Here is a 23,440-nt window from a genome sequence, read left to right on the forward strand (position 1 = left end):
AATAGAGGAAGGCCAGCATTATCTAAGGTATATCAAACAAAGTAAAGAGAGGGATGCTACTGCCTAAGGTCATTCAGTGAGCCAAGGGCAGAGCAGGAGCTGAAACTCAAAATATTTTAATCCTAGTCTTGTGTTTTAACACTGGTAAATGCTGCCTGTCCCAGGCTGTTAGCAGGAATTGTATTTATGCTCTGACAGTAAAGTAGACTCTTTGATGCCCAAAGGAGAAGATGAAAAACAAGAAACCATATGTCTGAAGTCTTTCTGAATATGCCTCAAGAGCATTAGAAATAGTGAAGCAGATTTTCCAAAAAAAAAATTGCCACACATGAACATCCATTTTAGGATTCCTGACATGTCCTGAAAGAAGAACTAAATGGAAATTTAAATGGCCGCATAAAAATTAAAGAACTATCATAACATATTAGTATTAACATGATGTACTCTTGAAGGTTATGATGCACATGCTTCCTTAGGAGTGTAAAGGCTCATTTTACCACTCCAGCCATAAAACAAAACTCTTCTTCTAACATCCAGAATGAATGAGTTGAAATGAAGGCCTGAATCTAGTTTTTCTTAATTATCACAGCACAGCTTCTCACTACACTTAATTTACAATACATGTACTGAGAGTCTATCAAGTACTACAAGTTCTTCATAAGGGATTTAATCCTACAATAAAACTGAAACAGATGTAAAAAGCATCCCAAGCTTTGCATGAGATTGTCCCAAGGGAAAAAATATATATATCCCAGAACAAACAAACAAAAACCCACAAACAAAAAAGAAAACAAACAAATAACAAACAAGGGTTGCATGAGCTAATTGCTGAGGGTGTATCAGCTAATCCAGTGGAAAAGTAAAAATACATTTTGCTATCTCCATAAAACCTGGACATTTTCTGTCTGCTTATGAACTCAGGGAACACATCCCACAGAGTACAACTACCAGGAAGTTTATATAGGCTTCTGAAAGTGTGTAAGGAATACTAATACTACAGCTCATTGCTTTTTCATCATGAGTTCACATATTTTCTCAGTATTTACAAGTAGGTGCTCCCTTAGTTAAAACTAGAAATAAAAAGATCAACAAATTAAATTCTTTCAAGGAAATATATGTAGTTATATTGCCCTCTGCTGATGAACAGCTAAAACTGGATATAAAATCAGAGCTTGTGCTCCAATACAAATACGAGTAACATCTGTTACTGAAACTCAAATATTTGTTTTGTTATTATATAATTCCAAGAGACCCAAAATTTTTCTTTTACAAAGGATTTTCCAGGAAAAAAACAATATAAAAGAGATCTGAAGACAAGAAAATATGTAAATATTAGGGGTTTCTTCCAAGAGATGAAAAATAAACATTGCTAATTTCATGTTACTGTAAGATAGATTTACCTGCATGATCTCATTTAAAATCACTTGCTATATGAAAATGTTTGTCCATTCAAGTTGTGTATTATTCATACCATTTTTCCTTGAAATGAGTAAGAAATTACATTTAATTTATCAATAAGAAAAACAATCTTCTCCACACTGACTTTAGAAGGCTGATTTTAAAAAGGAACAATATAGAAGAGGTTATTTTCAGTCTATACAGACTGTTTGAAGATAAAATATAGTTACATAAATTACAGATCAACCAGTATGCTCTTATATAGCTTGCAGATATTATCTTGTTTAAACAGATTTACATTTATAAATATTTTAATCATTAGTTGGAACAAATTCTTGATGCCTTTTAAAATTGCTCTTTTTTACAAACAGTACAGCTTACTGCTGGTAATGCTACTGTGTCATTAACACCTGCTGGAGCCAGGGAGAACTGTGAGCCACCTAATTCAGCACCTTGTATGGGAAGAGTTTACAAGAAGTGTTGCTTACTTTAGCTTTGCCCTTGTCTGGACTACTATCTTCAGTACCAATAGTTCAAATAAACAACAGCAGTGCAGATGCAATTAGACATAGTTTGGAAGGCTCAGGTAGATCATATGACAGCCTAAATTCCATTCCACCATTAAACCTCCTGGTTCTGCTAAAACACAAATTCTTTACCTTACCTTCAGTTTTACGCTGTGTCAATTAGATCACACTAAGTAATTTCATCTCATTTCACATATTTTAGTGCAAATCTACACAGGCATCTGATTCCTTTCTATGCTTCTTGAGGAACAATTAGCAGCACACACAGTATAATATCACCTTGGAAACAAGGCAGTGTGTTCTCTCAGCATATGAACAACAATATTGCGTTTTCTCAATAGGATGTTTTACTAATACTCTTTTAGTTTTGTTTAAACCACAAAAGGGCTCAGGACTGAGGTAAAATGGACAAACAAAAGGAAATAGTACATACAACATATTCTAAATAAAAGAGAATTATGTTCATCTTAGTATCAAATTTTCTTCATTATTCCTGTCTTAAAAGCCTCTTTCACCAACATTCAGCAAGTTTAAGACAACATAAAACAGAACACTTTGAGTTGTGATTTTCCGTAATTTTTGTCTTGCCCATACACGTTTTATTTACAATGCTCAAACATACCAGAGGACTACAAGAACTATTTCAAAAGGAAAAAAGAATGGGTACCATGAGAGTACTAGTACTTCTTTGACTTTCTTAAGTAGCAGATAGTTAATCAACTAAAATATGTAAGTGATACGACTAAACAAAAATATTCAGCTGTCATAAAATAGACGCATCAAAGCTGTAAATAGAAGTCAATTAGCAAATTAAACCACCAAAGTGAACACCTTTTTATTTTGTGACTATACTGCTGACCACTATTTCTTTTTTCAAAAAAAAAAAAAAACCTTAAATATCTATCCTAGAAAGGAAATGTACTATAAATGTACTATACGTATACTTATCTCCATATTATTAAGTATCATATTATCCAAAAGATATTATATATTTGTACAAGGTAATTAATTATTTTATAATTTTATCATGTAATTTATTGTATTTTTTTATTATTATTATGTTTATATGACATGTTATTTCTACAAATGTGCTATAAGATACAATTTCAAGTCTGGTCCTACAGAGAAGGGACCCAAGAAGATCATCTGGTTCAACCTTCATAGGAAAGGCAGCAGAGATTTATCTTCCACCTGAATACATCCCAAATTTCAAACAGTAGTTAATCTGAGTAACTTTCCTCTGTACTGAGACCTTATAGATTAACCCACCATATCACAGTACGGTGAAAAGTTCTTCAATAAATTCTAAATACAAATAAAGGCAAATTAAGTCTCTTTAGCATATAATTTCAATTTCTACACTATGTATGATTGCTTATAAACACAACCTAGTTTTCTTTCACATCTACTGAGAACTTTTGTCCATTATGGCCAACACAACTGAGAAAGATAACCATGTACATACCTACGTCATGCTCCTTCACTGACCACTCCAAATCATAACTAAGCCTCTAAAATTTCAATTCCTGCAACATCCTCTGATCTTCACCAAAACACATGCAGTCCATGAAAAATTATGAAGAATACTTCTTACTCCAGGAAGCTCTGAACTGCTAAAATATCCTTTTATAAAGGTATGTTCCTTCTAAGAGTAAATGCATTAATACCACTAAAACAATTCTTACTCTCACTTGCTGTAACTTTAAATAATGCATTCACGTCCAGCAAACAACTTGTATTCAGTTTCTGCCTAGACTAAACCATCATAACATACCAGTAAAAACATATTTCTAAAAGCAACAAAATCCTGAGAACTACTGTAACAAACAGAAGATTTACTTTAAAAAAAGGGAAAGGGGGAAAAACATAGAAGAAAAAAAGAAAAAAAAAAAGGAGAAAAGTCTCTAAAAAAATGTTTTCCTCATTTCACTACATTAAAAATTTCAAAAATTATGTATATTTTATACACCAGGGAAGCCTTCAAAAAACAAAACTTCTGTGTGTCACCTGACTTTACACTTTCTTCTGCAAATTACCAGTCTTTCAGACTTTGCAGAGAACAGTTAATTCACCATTCTCATTAATGACCAGTTTTGAGAAAACTCTATCAATTCTAACTTGCTTCCCAGAGTCCTACATTATCAGTAAACATCTTGTTTCTTAAGATTCACAATATCAACAGAGTTAAATCTGATCATGGGAATAATCCTCTGTGGTTTTTTAGCACATATTCATGTATTTTCAACTGTTTTACCACTGATGACAAAAAAGAACAGAGACAGAAATGCTAAATAGTTTAAACATTGTTATAAATAACCAACTAATTCATTTATAAGTTACATAAAGGCAAAAGATAAAGCAAAGCAAGTAATTTTCATTATGAATTGTATTTTTAACATAAACATTTTCTGATCATTTACACAAAAGATCCAAATGCATTATTGTTTAATAAAAATAGACTCATTAATACTTGCAAATTGCATATAGTACATCTATATAATACTTTAAACACAGATTTCTGTACTTCATTTCTTGCTGTATCATCTTGGCTAGTAGGACACTCAAGAATAACAAATAAGTACAATTAGCAGTTTACACTAATGACAGGGAGACCCACTGTGCATTATCTTAGAGAAGTAAGAGATGAATAAACATGGTAAATAAGCAACTATGCTGTTTCACAATGCTGTTACACAACATCATTTTTAATTACTTTGAAAATGCTTAATCACACATAAACTTGAAAAGCAAGCATAACCACAGGCTAGGCAAACACACAAATCTGTGCCCACATACAAAGGCACTGAAGAAATAATTTGGAAAGCAAGATTATTTTACTGTCAACTATCTTTCCAACCCATGAATACAGGCAGGAATAGTCATAACTGCAGAAAGAACTCGTGGAAAAATTCCCAGACTTGCTTACTGCTATGATTTTATCATGAAGAACAATTAAATGTACCAATAATCCAATCATAAATGAATTCTGAGGAGATACAATGACCAAAACTGAGACCCCAGAAAGTACCTCAGGATACAAACTGCTGGAGATTTCTGCTTAGTTTGTCAAAATCTCATACAATTTTGATTCCAGCTGTAACATTTAAATGTGATTAGCTCACTGTTTTTCAGCTCTTGCTCAGATATAGAATCATTGACTTTTGAAAAAAACCTTTAGGATAATCAAGTCCAGCCATTAACTCAGCATTGCCAAGGCCACCACTGAAGCATTCCCAAAGGGTCACATCCACAGGTCTTTTAAATTCCTTCAGGATGGTGACACAGCCACATCCCTGGGAAGCCTGGCCAATGCCTGACGCTCTTTCCATGAAGAAATGTTTCCTAGTGTCTTATCTAAGCCTCCCCTGGTGCAACTTGAGACCATTTGCTCTTGTCCTTGTGACTTGGAGAAAAGCTCAACCCCCACCTCGCTACGAGGTTCTTGCAGGCAGTTGGGGAAAAGGAGAAGGTCTCCCCTTACAGCAGATTATCTGACAGAATTTACTCGGTACCACTGCATTACCAGTAGCTGAAATACTTCTTTCTAACAAAAAAGACTTCTACTTAGTGAGTCAACATCAGATCAGCTTTTTGAATGAATTCAGGTAAACTAAATGTTAAAGTTCAAAACCTGGTTTTTAAGGTTATCACTTAGAAAGCTTTTGTCTGCACAAGTATTTGCAAAGACTTACATGCACACTCATAAGAAAATGCAAGTATATCACCCACCGTGACTCAAACTCTTTTCAACCTGCTAACGGACCTACCAAAGGGAGGGGAAGAAACCAAAGTAATAGCAATAAATCTTAGCACAGCATTTATGGCCTCAGTTCATACAGCCAGCCTTTCACTGTGGATTGCTCTCAACATAGGCAGTTCTATCAGCGGGCAACTCCCTTGCCGGAAAATTATTATGCGAGCATTCAAGTTTGAGACTGTGTTTCAATGCTGCACAGACACCAGCTAATAGGGAGAAATCCCACAGCAAATTACAGGATGCCCAAGGAAGTTACAGGCTCATGCTGCACTTTAGTAATCATCCCGTCAGCTTCAGAAGGTAGTGTTGGCAGCTTCTGAGCCAAGTGGAGCAAAAATGTACCCACATTGTTCTAGGACTATGTGAGGACTATTGAGGTTGGACTTGCTAAGGGGAAAAAAAGAAAAATTCAAGAAAAATTGCATCATTGTCTGAGTAATAAATACTTAAGACACAAGATTATAAGGTCTAAGATTCCATAATAAAAAAAAAGAAATACAATCTGATTTTGTGTAACTGTACTCTTGTTTCTTGGTTATGGTATTTCTCTAGAAAACCATGAATATATCTATGACTAGTTCTTCCTGGAGGTGTTAATTAAAAAGGTAAAAAGTCACTGTGCCCAAAAAATACTGCTATTTTAGTAAGTTTTATTTTCAGGTCCAGTCATTTAATTTAAAATAAAAAGCAAAAAATCCCAAACGAAAACGCACACAACCTTGCAGTCCCGCTTGTCATTCTTCAGACTACTGATACTGCAGCTGATTTACCTTTTCTTTCTTTATGTGTAATGTGCAAGGATTTTAATTGAAAACAATGTTTTGGATCCCATGGTTCCTCTGTGCTGTACTGCAGGAATTGTCTGCATCAGCAAAATGCAGCAATATCTAGGTCAGTTTATTGCTGTATTCTCCATAGAGAGTATTCTATACTGATGACTGATTATTTGTCTTCCTACAGGAACACTTTTATTTTTTATAGTTTTTAATTGCTTACAGCTGGATTTCTGTCTTAGAAAAAGAAAAAAATTCTGAAATACAATCAATATTCTTCATTGATTTTGTGGGGGAAAAAAACAACAAAGATTTTTGTTAAAGTTGCAGTAAATATTTAGGCTATGTGATGATACTGCTTTCCAGCATGAAATGAGATGGTGCTAAAGATTATCAAAATCACATGCAAACGTTAAATAAGAGATCTTTTTGACTCTTGGTATTGGACACTTTGATGAAAAGACTATGAATGCAAATTCCAACAATGATTTTCTGTCTTTAAAAATGCTAAACTTGTGGTCTTGGTTTCCCTGTGTGCCCCCTAACTACCTGTAGTAGTTGAATCGTGTAAGCAGGGATGTACCCTCCAGCTTGTTTTCTAGATTTTGTGCAAGACTATCATGGTTTTAATCACAGTTGGAGATGAAACAGCATGCAGACACTCATCAACTCCACCTCTCTTCCTCCCCCACCCAGTGGAATGGGGAGGAGAACCAAAGCGAAATTTGCATGTTGAGATACGAACACTTTAATAATTGAAAATAGAGTGAAATACAGTAATAATGGTAAATTATAATAATGATAATAAAAAGGGAATGAACAAGTGATGCACAATGCAGCTGCTCACCATGCACTGGCCACAGCCCGACCTCCCTTCCCGAACCCAGATCAGCCCCTTCCAGGTAACTCCCCCCCCAGTTTATATACCGGGAATCATGTTCTGTGGTGTGGAATATCCCTTTGGTCAGTTTTGGTGGCCTGTCTCTGCTGTGCTCCCTCACAGTTTCTTTTGCTCACCTCCTCACTGGTGGAGCAGGAAACAAGGAAAAAAATTCCTTGACTTGGGATAAACACAGCTTAGCAAAACCCCAAACATCAGTGTGTTACCAACACAGTGCTCATTCTGAATCTAAAACAGCACTGTAACAGCTACGGAGAAGAAATTAACTCTACTCTAGCTGGGAGAAGACCTGGGACAACATACCAGAAGAAATACTAGGTGGCACCTCCAGTGTGCTGTTTGCTACAGCTCAACTGCTATTTTTAGCTTGCTTTTGGACAAAATTCAGTTGTACAGAATTAAGTAGAAGTGAAAAATAGATTAAAAAATCCAAACAACCCTCTCAAACAACAAAACTGGATAAGTAACTGACTTAGTAACATACTAAAAGCCTCCCAGCTCCAGAGAAGAGTACAGAAGTGTAGTTCTTGCTGTCTTTTTCCATTGTCAAGAACACACAGGAAGAAAAATAGGAGAATCTGGTGGAAGGAACAAGTCAGTCACCCTCTCCTTAAGATGCTTGGCAAAAGGATGCGATGTAGAGGGATGTTGGTGGAGTGCTGGTGTGTGGACATGTCAGAGCTTAGTGAAACAAAGGGAGGTAGTGCTGAGCGCACAAGTATAGTGCAAGTATAGTTGTGTTGTTCTGTGAGGATGAGAGGTGCTTTAAGTTTTAGCTACTCTTAATCATTTTCACCATCCTATGACTTTCATTTGTGGAATGCTCTTTACTGCTGAAAAAAATAATTGAATGGTACGAAATAGGGGCAACTAGCAGGTTTCTTCAGGCTTTTGTGAAATTTCTTGTTTTCCTAATGGTGCTACATTAATTTGAGTAGGCTGGAAATGTGTGGCTTCATGAAGTGCATTTTTGAGTTTCCTTACTCCAGTGGATCTTGCTACTGTTGATAAAGCAGATGAGTCAGTGGCTATTAGTTTGTATGTTTTCTAGCTATCTACTTTGATTTGTGCTGAGTAGGTAACTTGTGTGGGGAAAAAAGTTTGGTGTTCAGTTATCAGTCAGTATTGGTGAATAGAAATATTTACACATGTATCTTCTGTGTGTCCAGGAGTCTGGTGATACTAGCAGTTTTGACTAGGGATCTTTAATTCTTCTTTATACAGTTAGGATTATTTTAATTTATTTCCTTTCATTTTCCTCTGGTTACTGTTTTAATCCCCTCAGTGCCCTGTGTCTTGGTTTAACCCCAGCCTGAAGCAAAGTGCTTGCTCCCCTTATCCCCAGGTAGGACGCGGAGGAGAACTGGGGAAAAAAAGGTAAACCCCATGGACTGAGATAAGAACAGTTTAATAATTGAAATAAACTATTATGATAATATAATAAGAATTAAATGTGAGGCAAGGAGAGAGAAAGGAATAAAACCCAAGAGAAAGTCTGCCAGTCAGCCAGACCTTGACTGATGATGTTGACTCATTCCACAGCCATGATTGGCCCCTCCTGGCCAATTCCCCTGAGTTTATACACTGGGCATGACATTCTGTGGTCTATCCCTTCATCCAGTTCAGATCAGGTGTCACAACCATGCTCTCTCCTGGCTTCTTCTGAATCCCCTTGCTGTCGGAGCATGGGAAACTGAAAAGTCCTTGGTGTGTAGAGTAAGCGCAACTAAGCAAAAACCAAAACACATCAGTGTGTTACCAACATTATTCTCATACTGAATCCAAAACACAGCACTGTACTGGCTACTAGGAAGAAACTTAGTTCTGTCCCAGCTAAAAAAAGGACCCCTGTCTGCTGCTTTTCCAAATTCTTGTCTAGAGTCTCTCACAACTCTTAGACATCCCTTGTCCATGCTTTCACAAGCTTCCAGAGAAAGTACTGGCATTTATGAATACTGCTCTTGTTGCTTACTGTGTCTGTTTTGTGGGACCACTTGGTGACTTTCTCTCAGTATAAATGTATGTAAATTTTACTGCCTGCTCTCAGGGGTAGCGTCACACTAGGTGATTTTACTAGTCATTGTAATGATTCTTTTGTACTGCAACTCCTTTTAAGACGTGATTTGTTTTCCGATGCTGGTGCTGGGAAGCTTTTTGTTGTTATCTGATATGTAGAACCTGACAAGTCTACCAACCTTTTCTACTTGAAACTAGGGGTACTTAAGTATTATTGCTCTCTTTCATAAAATTAAGTCAGTAATTACTCATGCATTCTTCAGTGGTAGCTGCTTAGCAACTGCTTTTTTTTGTTGTTTTCCATGGATAGGTTAGATCAAAGTGCTGGCCTGCAGGTTGTATTTTTCCTTTTGGTGAGATGAAGTGCAGTTGTTTTGATGTTAGGTTTGATGGATTTGTTTGCCACTGCATTCATTAGCTTCACATCAAAAAACTGACAGGCTGTTAAATGAAACTTTGGCTTAGATTTTCAGCTTGACTGTTTCAAGACCTATGTGAAGATATTTTGGGTTTGTGCTGCAGCAGCCTCAAGCAGTTATGACTGTTTCAAAGGGAAGAAAAGTTATTTAATATCTTGATTTATTTGGGTACAAGAAAGTCATTGTCTTGAAGATAGCCATGTCCAGCTTATGTTATCCAAACAGTGTATTTATTTTGAAATATATATTGACACACAATATGTATGATTTAACTAATTTTATCAGAGGAGAAATGATACTTACTACACAAAACCACTTCCACCTGTCATAATTTATTCAGGTAATGTTTGTTTTCTACTGAGGATTATGTTTAGGTTGCTTTTGTACAATGAAGTGTCTGCTCAAAAAGAAAAAAAAATACAACTCAGTTGTACCTTTTTTTTTTCAAATGTGGGTGAGTTAAATTTAAAGGTTTAAAAAGTAGGTTTAAAAAGTATCTCCTTACCCCAACTGCAGTGGTTTAACACTGAATGTCAGAAATAGCTATGTGCATATGCTCACGAGTTACTTACCTATCAACTTACTCTATTAGTTTGATTTTTAGAACTTCTTTTAAACACTGCATGTTGATATATTTGATACCAGTCTGCAACAATACCAGCATCATTCATGCTGTACAAATCAATGTTTTTACTTGCTAGATCATAATTAGCCATCTTATATCATTGACTTGTCTGCTAATGAAATTTTACAAGGTTTCTGGAACCAGACATGCTTTCCATTTCTGGTCTGTATTGTTAGTCCACTACTTCAGAGCAAATCTTGTGCATTCTGCATTTTGACATTTCACTTCATAATCACAGTGTCATTCTCTGCTTTGCAGTTTCCATGGAATTTTCTCTTCTATTTTTTATTTCTTTTATATTGATCTGTTACTTATATATATATATATATTTTTTTTTTTTTATCTTACTGTCATCATTTACTGCCTCTGTTTAGTTCTTATATCACAAATTCATAATTTCCTGAGAACAGCAGCTCTTAAAATTTCCTACTCTAAAGTTGCTGCTGGAATGGGAGAATGTCTGTTTCCCACTGGGCAGTAACTTGCACATTTCTGGATTTCTAGCACTGTGACATCTTGAATTAAGTATTAGGTTTTAGGAGTAGAAAGGAATAGTAATGATCACAGTATTTTTACCTGTTCTAGTAGAATCATATTCTGTTGGGTTTTTTGCACCTTCCTCTTTTGGTAGAGCATCTGGTTATAAAGTCATAGGAAATATTGTATGGTGGTGTTTCTGTCTTCTCACAGTCTGAGCTATGTTATGTGCAAGTACTGTTGTTGTCTGTGAGTAGTGTATTCTGTGGTTCTGAAGTTCCAGTGTATTCTCATTAATCTTTTCCAACACTAGCACAACTTTTTTTCTGTGTGATGTAGAGTATGTGTAAATAGCATTATGCATGTATGTTTCTGGCACAGGGCTCTCATGCAAGTTGCTGCACTGTTTATTAAATAAAAGTCAAACCAACAATACTACTACCTCTTCTTTCTTACATGGAGCTTTGATTAAGTAAGGAGAGGAGAATTCCATAAAGTAATATTTTAAATGTTGGAGTACATTCTGGCAGCTGTGAGTGAGTAGAAATGATGGAATCTAATCCTCCTCTTTCTTTCTCTACGTGGTATTTAAGAGGTTCCATGTATCAGCGTAAAAAATGTACCAAGTTGGCATATTTGGTGTATGTTTAGAAGTTTTTGTTTTATAGCAGCTTTCACTTACCTTTTCCTTTTTTAAAAAAAAAGTCAGTAATTTACAATAAACTTGCCTTTTCAGAATATAATTTATATAAAATTTTGAGTAAATCAATACAGTTTGCCTTTCCTTACTTCTTGTGAGAATGCAGATTATATTTATCCTCAATTTGCTGAGGAAAAGTTTTGCCACTATGTACATTTCTGTCTATATATTAATGTCATAGCCTATAGAGAGATACTATTTTCATTCCAGATTTTTAAACAGAGTAGAATTTAATGTAGAAATTATTTTCATAAATATGAGATTCACCCCATGGACTCTTTGGGCTTGAATCAGCTGCTGAAACACAGGTGTCTGACACCATCTGAGATATTCTACCTTCCTATGTCTAGGCTGAAGACTACCAATTTCAACGAATCCAGTGTAATATTTAGAGCTCAGTCAGACATTGTATATACCAGAATGCGGTTCAGGTGTCAGTGCATGCCTGGGCAACTGAACTGGGTCACTTGTCATTGTATTCTTTTATTGATACTCTTTGCAAATGTAAGACTCAGTCTTAACTGCACTCTCATACTCTGAGAGGAAGTCAGTTCTCTAGTCTTGCTAGATTAATTTTGTGTTTTGGCACTGGAAGGTGACCTATAGTGATAGGCCGAAAGGTGACTTAAATGTTAGGGTTAAGGTCTCTTAAAACTGCCACCACCCAACCTTTCTTCTCACAAAGCAAAACTTCCAAATACTACTACTAGTACTAGTTACATTTCTTTATTCATTTATTCAATTTGGAACCATTTTAATGCTGCATTTGAACCATCAGAGAGTTCAAGATACTAGAAACCATTCTGCTGTGTTCCTCCAGGCAGTTTCATGTTGTCTTTGACATGGTTTGGAACTCAAATGATTCTTTTAATGTTTTGTTTGTTATTGGGTTTTGTTAGGTTGTTATTCCATTTTTTTATTCCTTTTTCATCTCTTCTGTATGTAGAGGTAAAACTTTGTATAAGGATGATTCTCACTCAGCTACCTAATGTGTTTACTGGGACAACCTACACCTCTGCTGGTCCTGCAGTAGGTACTGTAGTTGCTAGTTTGGTTCAGGCCAAACATCGTAGAGATAAGCATGCAATTTTCTCACTATTTTTCTGAGAGTCTGGGGAATATTATCTAAAAATGAAGAAGAGAGTAACAGTATCATACATTTGAAACACATGATTTATTTACTTCCTGCTTCTGAAAGAAAACACTGTAAGTATAAATGCACAATTCCTTGATTTAGAGCAGTAGAGAAGGCTTCTATGAATGAAGAGAAATAAATTATATATTCACATCCTGAGGTAACTACACCAGGGTAAATAAAGTGTAGGCATTACTTCTAGTACCAGTGAGCTTATGTAGCCTAGCAGATATGTGAAACAGGAGCTGAACACACGCAGATGCCTCAGCTGCACGTTTAGTCTCTCCACTGTGATTGCTACTTGAATGAGTAGAACTTGTTCATATGCTACAAGTTAGAAATTATTAAGCTTTGAAAGTCTTGAAAAGGGTCTTAAATGAACTGTGTAAATTGCACCGGTTTGATTTTGGATAAAACATATTGCTATGCTTTACAAAAAGGAGGAGAAATCATTTTCTGAAATGTTTTATAGCAAAAAAAGTTGAATTAAGACCTCAGTGCTAGTGTGGTTGTGTTCAGTTTTTAAAGTTTGTCTTTCTGCCTGAAGTGTGCACAACCTTTATGTTGCTGGGAAAAATGGTAGAATCAATCACCTTGAAGGTGTCATCTTTTTCTGACAATATATAGAGTCACCTCTTAATTGATAAAATATTAATTGTGATAAAATATTAACACAAAAAAAAAAAAACCGCATTAAAGTTTTCGGGAATGTGCACTTCCATTTGGTTCATTACAAGACCTTGTAAATGAAATAAGTTACTTCATTCTTTCATAACTAATGTAACCAAGTAAGTTCAGTTAAGACTGACTTTCAGTGTGTTCTCTGTATGTAATATGTTCTTATATGTTCAAAAACCTTATCAGATAAATTATTGTCTTTTAGAACTTAATAACAAAATCACCTGACCTTACCTTTGCCATGTTAACATCCCATGTTCTTGGGATTCTGAGGGAGAATTTTGACCTGAAGTTTCATATATTTCTATGTATCTGTATGTAAAAAAACATTGTTTGCCCTAGAAAGCTAGAACACTGCCTGCTTCTAAAGGGTAGTCCAGTTTAAAATATCCAGGAAACACCTGAATGAAAAATAAAAGATATTGTAGGCAGATTCGTATTTTGTGTGAGATAGGTATTCTGCCATGTACTCATCAAGTACTTGTCTTGTGAATGGAGAGAGTTGGTAACTTGAATAGAGCTATTCAATTGCTTGTGCAATATGGGTCTCCACAATCGAATGGACAGTGATAGTGTATTACCTTTGTACAGAAAAAGTCTGTAGAGTAAAGTGGATTTTTCTTACCCTGACTTTCTTGCTCAACTCCAATATGTAACCTAATCAGTACTTTGTTTAATAAAAATGATGTGTCTAGCACATAATGGCTAATTTAGAATAGTATGGAATTTTACTGACTGCTGTGCTGCTTAGAAAGTTGTTACAAAACAGTTTGACTTGGAAAAGCTTTGAATGCAAAGAGAATAAATTTAATGCGAATGCCTTTAATTGAATTTTGCTTAATTTAAATAATGTAATTTGTATTGATTATGCTGCTGCAGTTCATTTGGATTTTTGTTTTTAATTAAGATTCAGTAATCTTGTTTTACCTTCAAGAGCTATTCATAAAATTACTGTGAATAGAAAGCATGTTAATTAAGTTAACACTTATATACATTTATTAAACCAAAAGCATGTAATAATTTTTTTTCCCCATGAAGGCACTGTATACACAGTAATATTTATTAGAAGGACAACAGTGCAATTTTTCTTGAATTTTTCTTTTTTTCCCCTTAGCAAGTCCAACCTCAATAGTCCTCACATAGTCCTAGAACAATGTGGGTACATTTTTGCTCCACTTGGCTCAGAAGCTGCCAACACTACCTTCTGAAGCTGACGGGATGATTACTAAAGTGCAGCATGAGCCTGTAACTTCCTTGGGCATCCTGTAATTTGCTGTGGGATTTCTCCCTATTAGCTGGTGTCTGTGCAGCATTGAAACACAGTCTCAAACTTGAATGCTCGCATAATAATTTTCCGGCAAGGGAGTTGCCCGCTGATAGAACTGCCTATGTTGAGAGCAATCCACAGTGAAAGGCTGGCTGTATGAACTGAGGCCATAAATGCTGTGCTAAGATTTATTGCTATTACTTTGGTTTCTTCCCCTCCCTTTGGTAGGTCCGTTAGCAGGTTGAAAAGAGTTTGAGTCACGGTGGGTGATATACTTGCATTTTCTTATGAGTGTGCATGTAAGTCTTTGCAAATACTTGTGCAGACAAAAGCTTTCTAAGTGATAACCTTAAAAACCAGGTTTTGAACTTTAACATTTAGTTTACCTGAATTCATTCAAAAAGCTGATCTGATGTTGACTCACTAAGTAGAAGTCTTTTTTGTTAGAAAGAAGTATTTCAGCTACTGGTAATGCAGTGGTACCGAGTAAATTCTGTCAGATAATCTGCTGTAAGGGGAGACCTTCTCCTTTTCCCCAACTGCCTGCAAGAACCTCGTAGCGAGGTGGGGGTTGAGCTTTTCTCCAAGTCACAAGGACAAGAGCAAATGGTCTCAAGTTGCACCAGGGGAGGCTTAGATAAGACACTAGGAAACATTTCTTCATGGAAAGAGCGTCAGGCATTGGCCAGGCTTCCCAGGGATGTGGCTGTGTCACCATCCTGAAGGAATTTAAAAGACCTGTGGATGTGACCCTTTGGGAATGCTTCAGTGGTGGCCTTGGCAATGCTGAGTTAATGGCTGGACTTGATTATCCTAAAGGTTTTTTTCAAAAGTTAATGATTTTATAATTTTTTTAATATTTCCTTTGTTTGTCTTGTTTACCCTGTCTGTATGGCATAAACAAATACCAGTAAGTTTTATGGAGAATTCGTTCACTATATTTCCTTTAGTTTTTTTCTTCATATGCTTTTCCATATTAAAAAAGAATCCTACCATCAGTACTTTCTAGCATGTTCTTTTCTATTAAGAAAAGAGGAGAGGAGAAAAGTAAACTTTGATTCTTATTCTTGTGGTAATAAGTGATAAGAATTAAGCAAATAACATTAAGGTCTCTGACCATTTGGCAAAGGAACTGCAGTTCATATTTGACAATGGTATCTAAGATTTCTCTATAGACACAGATTAGTCATTATTGCTCTGATGCCACTTTGAAACTTGTAGGTATTTAAATTTAACTGCACACACCCGAGAAATACTTTAATTTCTTGTATCATATATATGTATCATATATGCATATACAATACTGCTCCTATGTACAATAGCCACCAAGCAGAATACAGTGTCCTAAGATGAAGGTTTCATCCATATGCTAGAGAATTTTGACAAAATAAAACCGTATTAAGAATGTATATGCCAAGACTTCCTAGGCAAAATTTCAGAATTTCAGTAGCACTTTTGGAGTGGTGTAAAGCAACACAATTACACTAGCTTTAAAAAATTATCTAACTCCACTGAATTTAAAGATGACATTAAGTTTACAGTATAATACAATAATAGAGATGCATATTGAAGGCATAAAACATTTAACAGTTTGTACTGGGAAAGCTGTACACCAGGTAGTAAACTATCTTTTAAAAACGTAAGAAATACGAAGCCAGAAAACTGTCAGGGAGGTACCTCCAGGGAGTACCACCTCACCTTTGCTACATCTGAAGATGCAGTTTGCCATTCTTGAAGTTCAGCTGAATCAATTTTAGAGCTGCATGACGTTCATATCTTTTAAAACCCAAAGTCAGTTTTACCTGCCACAATTAACTCCTGTGTATCCATGGTTCTCTCAACTTTGTTTCATTGTACTAATCATAGAAATTTCAAATGATCAAATGTATAGGTTATCAAATGCATTTCGGAGTTTAAAATTAACTTTAGAGTTGCTGCCTTGTCTGGGGGCTATTAAAAACAGAATTTTCCTATTCAAGGGAGAGACCAGTCTGAACATTAGATGTGTACAGAGATTCTCAAAACTTTCATTACTGTTAACATGTGCATACAAAGCACAGGGGGAAAAAATATTCATTAACTTTTCCCTTTGAAGCATATTCCATCTCATTAACAAAAATAATCATTAGTGCCTAAATTTGTAAGTTTCTGTTATTTGAGAACTTTCTCATGAAGGTGTTTCTCAATCTCCAGTGTCAAGTAAGAGCTCACTCTCTTTACTGGGCTGTTAAACTAGCGCAGCTGATTTTACCCTTTACTCCACATCATTGTATTAACTAATATACTAACGAGGTTGCTATTGGAAAGGTTTTTTCCAATTACAAACAAGTCAATGCAGAAAATGCCTCTGACTGAAACTTTTTCTTAGTAATAGAAACTAAGGCTTTATATAAGCCTTAACACTGATTAAAATCAGAGAATATCGAAAAACAGTAAAAAACTTCTGCTGAATAAATTGCCCACTTTTTTGGTTTTGCACACATACTTCATTACCTATATATACATCCATGGCTACAAGCTTTCAGAAGGGACAGGGGAGGAAGTAGAGGCAGTGCAATGGCTCTCTGCACCAGGGAGTGCTTTGACTGCATAGAGCTCTAAGTGATGATAGGGTTGTACAACTATGGGTAAGAGTCAGGGGGGCTGGCAACGCAAACATCCTGGTGGAAGTCTGTTACAGACCACCCAACCAGGATGAAGAGGTGGACAAAGTATTTTGTGAGCACCCGGGAAGAAGTAAACTCATGACCACTAGACCTTGTTCTTAGGAAAAGCTTTAACTTGCCAGATGCCTGCTGGAAACTCAACACAGCAGAGAGGAGGCAGTCTAGGAAGTTCCTGGAATGCATGAAAAATAACTTCCTAACACAGCTGGTAAGAGCCTATCAGGATTGAGGCCCTGCTAGACCTGCAGTTTACAAACAGAGATGACCATGAAATGATAGGAGTTTTCAATTCTTGGTAAAGTAAGGAAGAGGGTCAACAACACCTCCACCTTGGACATTCAGAGGACCAATTTTAGCCTATTCAGGACACTGGTTTGGAGAGTCCCCTGCACAGTCATGAAGGCTCAGGAGCAGGCCACCCCTATGGGTTGAAAGATGAGATGGTGGGGAGAATGTGTGGCTTGGCTGAAAGGGAGCTTTCACAGGAACTCAGTGAAAAGGAGAGAGTTTATGACCTTTGGGAAAAGGGGCAGGCACCTCTTGATTAGTACAAGGATGTGATGAGGTCATGTAGAGAGAAAATTAGAAAGGTTAAAGTTCAACTACAACTGGCCACTGCTGTCAAAGACAATAAAAAGTGTTTCTATAAATACATCAACAGCAAGAGGAGGGCCAAGAAAAATCTCCATGCTTTATTGGAAGCAGGGGGGACCACAATCACCGAGGCTAAAGAAAAGGCCGAGGTACTTAATGCCTTCTTTGCCTCAGTCAGAAAGCTATCCCACAGCAACCTCTATCTCAGCAATCTGAGCTGGTAGACAGGGACAGGGAGTAGAACAGATCCCCTGTAATTCAGGAGAAAGTAGTTAGTGGCTTGCTGTGCCACTCAGATACTCTATGGAGCCAGATGGGATTCACCCAAGGGAAGGTGAGGGAGATGGTGGAAGAGCTCACCAAGCTGCTCTCCATCATTTATCACCAGTCCTGGTTAACTGAGGAGGTCCCAGAGGACTGGAGGTTGGCGGTGTGATGCCCATCAACAAGAAGTGTCAGGGAACTAGAGGTCTGTCAGCCTGACCTCAGTGCCAGGAAAGGTTATTGGACAGATTATCTTGATTACGATCACACAGCACGTACAGGACAACCAGGAGATCAGGCCCAGCCAGCAGAGGTTTGTGAGCAAGCAGGCAGGTCTTGCTTGACCAACATGATCTCCTCTTATGAGCATCCATGGACTGGACACAGGAAAAACTATTGATGTTGTCTGCCCGGATTTCAGCAAAGCCTTTGATACTGCCTCACAACATTCTCCTGGAGAAACTAGTAGCTCATGGCTTAGACAGACACACTGTTCACAGGGTAAAAACCTGCCTGTATGGCCAGGCCCAGAGAGTGGTGGTGGATGGAGTTACATCCAGCTGGTGGCCGGTCACCAGTGGTGTTCCCCAGGGCTCAGTACTGGGGCCAGTTCTGTTTAATGTCTTTATGGATGACCTGGATGAGGGGATTGAGTGCACCATCAGTCAGTTTGCAGGTGACACCAGCTGGGTGGTAGTGTTGACCTGCTGGAGGGTAGGAAGGCTCTGCAGAGGGATCTGGACAAGCTGGATCGATGGGCTGAGGCCAATTGTGTGAGGTTCAACAAGGCCCAGTGCCAGGTCCTGCCCTTGGGTCGCAACAACCCCAGGCAGTGCCACAGGCTGGGGCAGAGTGGCTGCAAAGCTGCCCACAGGAAAAGGACCTGGGGGTGCTGGTGCCAGCAGCTGAACATGAGCCAGGGTGTACCCAGGTGGCCAAGAAGGCCAATGGCATCCTGGCCTGTACCAGCAACAGTGTGGCCAGCAGGACCAGGGCAGGGATTGCTACCGTGAGGCCACACTTCAAATCCTGTGTTCAGTTCTGGGCCCCTCACTACAAGAAAGACATGGAGCTGCTGGAGAGAGACCAGAGAAGGGCAATGAAATTGGTGAAGGCTCTGGAGCACAAGTCCTGTGAGGATTGGTTGAGGGAGCTGGGGTTGTTCATCCTGGAGAAAATGAGGCTCAGGATGAGACCTTATCACTCTCTACAACTGCGTGAAAGGAGGTTGTAGCAAGGTGGGGGTCAGTCTCTTCTCCTACGCAAAAAATGACAGGACGAGAGAACATAGACTCAAGCTGCACTAGGAGAGGTTCAGGTTGGACATCAGGAAGAAGTTTTCACTGACATGGTGGTCAGGCACTGGAAGAACAGCCCAGGGGAGTGGTGGAGTCACCATCCCCTGATGCGTTCAAGAAACAATTGGATGCGGCACTTAGTAAACTACAGTGTAGTTGATAACAGTGGTCTTCAGTCAAAGGTTGGACACAGTGATCTTGGAATTTTTTTCTAACACTACAGATTCTATGATTCTATGCTGTACACAAAAGAAAGGAAGACATGCACACAGCAGAACAAGATTTCAGTCTAAAATATCTTCAGTTATATACACCTCAAACAGTTGCTTTATTATCTTGTACTACAAGTTTTCTGATTAAAGAAGAAAAAAATTGAACTTGTTTCTTTAAACTTTGAGGTTTCACTATTTATGTTTCTTTCCAGGTACCAAAATTCCTAGTTCAACTAAAGTGCTTTCACAAACAATAGAGCTTAAAGGAGATTTAAGAGCAGAAGTCAGTTGTCTTCACATACATTAACCTCTGTGTATGTAGCTTCAACTTAAAAATATCCACAAACAGAACTGGTTTTGAAGAACAATAAATACATTCAGCTGCAAACAAAATTCACTACTGCGAGGAATATATATTGCTGGAAGTATAATACCTACTATCAAAATAACAGCTATAAATAAAATTTGAATGGCAGCTTAAGGTATTACCTGATGGAATAGTTGTCCCTTTCTCATCACCTTCCTGAGATTCTCACAAAGAAATAACCACAGGAAATATTTCCTTACACATCAATTTTCTGCACTATGACTTACCAATTTTGCAGCTTTTCCATAATCAATCCATCGAATGGTGGCAAAGTTTGTTGACTCTGCGCAATTAAAACCATGGTTAAACCCTGCATGGTATCCATATGGGAAAGTGATCATAAATTCTCCTGCCTCTTGGGTAACCTGTAACAATAAAAAAAAAACAAACACAGAAGGCCAAAATAAATAAACTTTAAAAAACCTCAAAGTGAACCACATTACAAAGCAGTTCTGGTCCTAAAGCAATAAAAACTATATATGCCTTTATAACTAACTAAAACAAATAATTTTTTTACCTTGCACAGAGATGAGATTTAATACAAACAGAAACAAACAGAAACAGTATACTTGAGACAATGCTCTTTACTCTAAAATACATAGCTAGGTGTAATACTTAACAAATTCAGAAAGAACTCAAAAAAGTTAATCCTGGAGCAGAGGTTCACTGATAATAAAATCTGGAAGTAAAAAGAACTAGAAGACAGTATGAAGAACATATCATTTTTACTGGCTGAGAGGAAGCAAAGACAGGCTAGATCAAAATACCCACAATTACCATGCCTAAATGTGCAGAATATCTCAAGATAAGGCTATTAAAACACAAGTTTTAATCTGCCACTGTCCTTCCCCTCTTTCTCTTTAGGCAAAATTTTAGAGAGCAGAAGCACGTTGGCACTACTGGCAACAAGAATTTCACATAACTAAAGGACAAGTGGGATAGAGGGAAATTCTAAAAGATGAAAAGCTTGACTACAGTTAAACTCTGACATTGTTGTAGAGATTGAGCAAGGGTAATTTCAAAAGACTTCAATCAAAAGAAAAGTGTACGAAGACCACTGGCTCAACAAAATATTACAGAAAGCAGGGAAAAAAAAGGAAAAGAAAAAGCCAACCTAAAACTCACTGCACAGTAATTATATTTTTGTATCTACAAAAATAACCCGAATTCACACTAGTTTTAAGAGAGGTATCAGACTTAAAAAGCTTTTAGAGTAAACTACAAAAAAAAAATGTGTGGTAACATAAACAAATCACTGGTCAGATTATTCTCTTTCAAGAGAGAAATCTCATCTTCCTGTTACTAGGATGGACTGCTGCTCTCCTACATGGAGAAAAGAGGAGACAGCACTTCTTGTCAACCACTAATATTCTCTCCACACAGTGACAGCTTTAATCTCTTAAAGTCAGACCACCAGAGACTTTATCAAGGACAGGCTAGTCAGAGACTTGAAATAGCACACTGTCTTCTGAATTATCTGATAAGAGTTAATGAATAAAGTAGATTATACAAAAGTAAATAATTAAAAGATATTCTCCATGCTCTGTTTGATACACATTCTACATAAAACACACATCAGACAACAGGCCCACTAAAAAGCAAACAGATCCATTTAAATGAAGCAAATAATCTGAGCAGTGACTGATGACTATTCAACAAGATGCATTTGTTGATTACAGGAAAATAAGGAGACTTCTTAGAGTCTAAATAGGTTGTTTTCAATGTGTGGCAATGCTTTGCACAAGCAATACAGTAAGAAAATCTGAAGGACAAATATGACTCTTTTTAAGGGAGTACCCTTATGACTCAAAATCAGAAAAAGGGTTAAATTTTAAACAATCACCAAAATTAAAGCTCACAACTTCAAACATTTTTCTTTTTAATGTCATGTCCTAAATCTCAGCCTTCTACTGGTATAGCTGTCTTACATTCAATGTCTGCTTTTACAATCTCCTTCAAAATTGTTATCTAATAGTTTTATAAATTCTTTGTGTGCTTTTTTGCCCAATGCAAGAACACACAGGGTTAACACTTCAAAGAGATCTGGTTTTGATTGTATTAAGGGATGAAGGAAAGAGAGGAAAACAAGAAAAATAGCCAACAAGGCTAGAGAAAAGAAATGGATCTTACATTTTGCATGGTTAAATTTTTTGTAGATTCATATTTAGTATATACATGCAAATGCACATATAGTTGCATATATTGTAACTGTTACTGCAGCACTTTAACAATCGCCGTGGGAATGTTTAAGAAAGATTATTCTCAACGCTAACGATTCCAAAATTTATCTCAATACACCTTCCCACTGCTGACAGTTTAGCAGGTGTTCTATTGCAACAAGCAGCAGTTCAGCTGCCACCTGGTAGGCGTAGGCTGACTTATCAGCATTCAGCACATTTCCACTTCTATCACTTTGAGCCATGAGAGATCACAGCCTGGTTCTCTCTATTCACTTTCTCACTGAATCCCATTAATTACAATTACACTTGGGTACAGTCTGCTTCCTCCAAAGACTAGGTGATAGAAACAAACTTAAATATTTAACTGTTTATAGCACTTTTTTTTCCTTTTTCCCCCCATCTTTTTAGAGGATTATTATCCTCTAAATTAGAATACAGAAATAATCAAGACACCAAAATACAAAGATCAACTCCCTTTCCCCACCTCACATGTGTCATATTGAAAATAAGTATGCTGGCATTCTGCAATATGCTACTTTAAACACCAACTACTGAAAATTATACTGTTCAGAGTAATGTTCTGTAAATTCAAAACTATAAATCTGGTTATAAAACCTTCCAGCTTGGAAAGTTTCACCTGCCACTTCATGATAAAGCACAAGGCTATGAAGGGAATCAGTATATTTACCTATATATTACAAAAACTGAACTCAGCAACTACATCTCCATATGATAATACATCATTCAGAAAACAAACTACTTATTTTATGAGTAATTTATTCAAAAAAGCTTGCTTTCCCAGGTAGGCAGTGTCATTCTAAATGCCTACACTTCCTCAATTTTACACATAGGTTGACTTAAGTATGAAAAGTGAAGTGATATTCCAAAAAGGCATAAAACACATCTGCGTCTTCATCCCACCTGTGTTGCCAACAGGACTGATAACACAGAGGTGTCCTGGTTCCTGCCAGCCATGTCTTACACAGCATCAAGGCCTTTTCTGCTCCCCACATCATGCCGCCAGTGAGAAGGATGGGGGTGCACAAGAAGCTGGGAGGGGCACAACCAGGACAGCTGAGCCCATGGTATCCTGCTCAGTACATAAAGCTGTGATAAAAAGAATGCAGGGCAATCGTTTGGAGTGGTGACATTTGTCTTGCCAAGTCACCGTTACGCATGACAGGGC

General features: G+C 37.1%; 1 protein-coding gene across 7 annotated transcripts in view; it reads right to left on the bottom strand.

The window, feature by feature from the left end:
• KDM4C (lysine demethylase 4C) overlaps positions 1-23,440 on the bottom strand; it is a 320,050-nt gene that overhangs the window by 244,000 nt on the left and 52,610 nt on the right. For all 7 annotated transcript variants that reach the window (XM_048290787.1, XM_048290783.1, XM_048290786.1 and 4 more), the window contains exon 8: positions 20,302-20,439. In XM_048290787.1, coding sequence (XP_048146744.1) covers positions 20,302-20,439 — 138 coding nt within the window. The remainder of the gene's footprint in view (positions 1-20,301; positions 20,440-23,440) is intronic.

Source organism: Corvus hawaiiensis, chromosome Z (assembly GCF_020740725.1).
Source record: "Corvus hawaiiensis isolate bCorHaw1 chromosome Z, bCorHaw1.pri.cur, whole genome shotgun sequence".
Taxonomy (NCBI): Eukaryota; Metazoa; Chordata; class Aves; order Passeriformes; family Corvidae; genus Corvus; species Corvus hawaiiensis.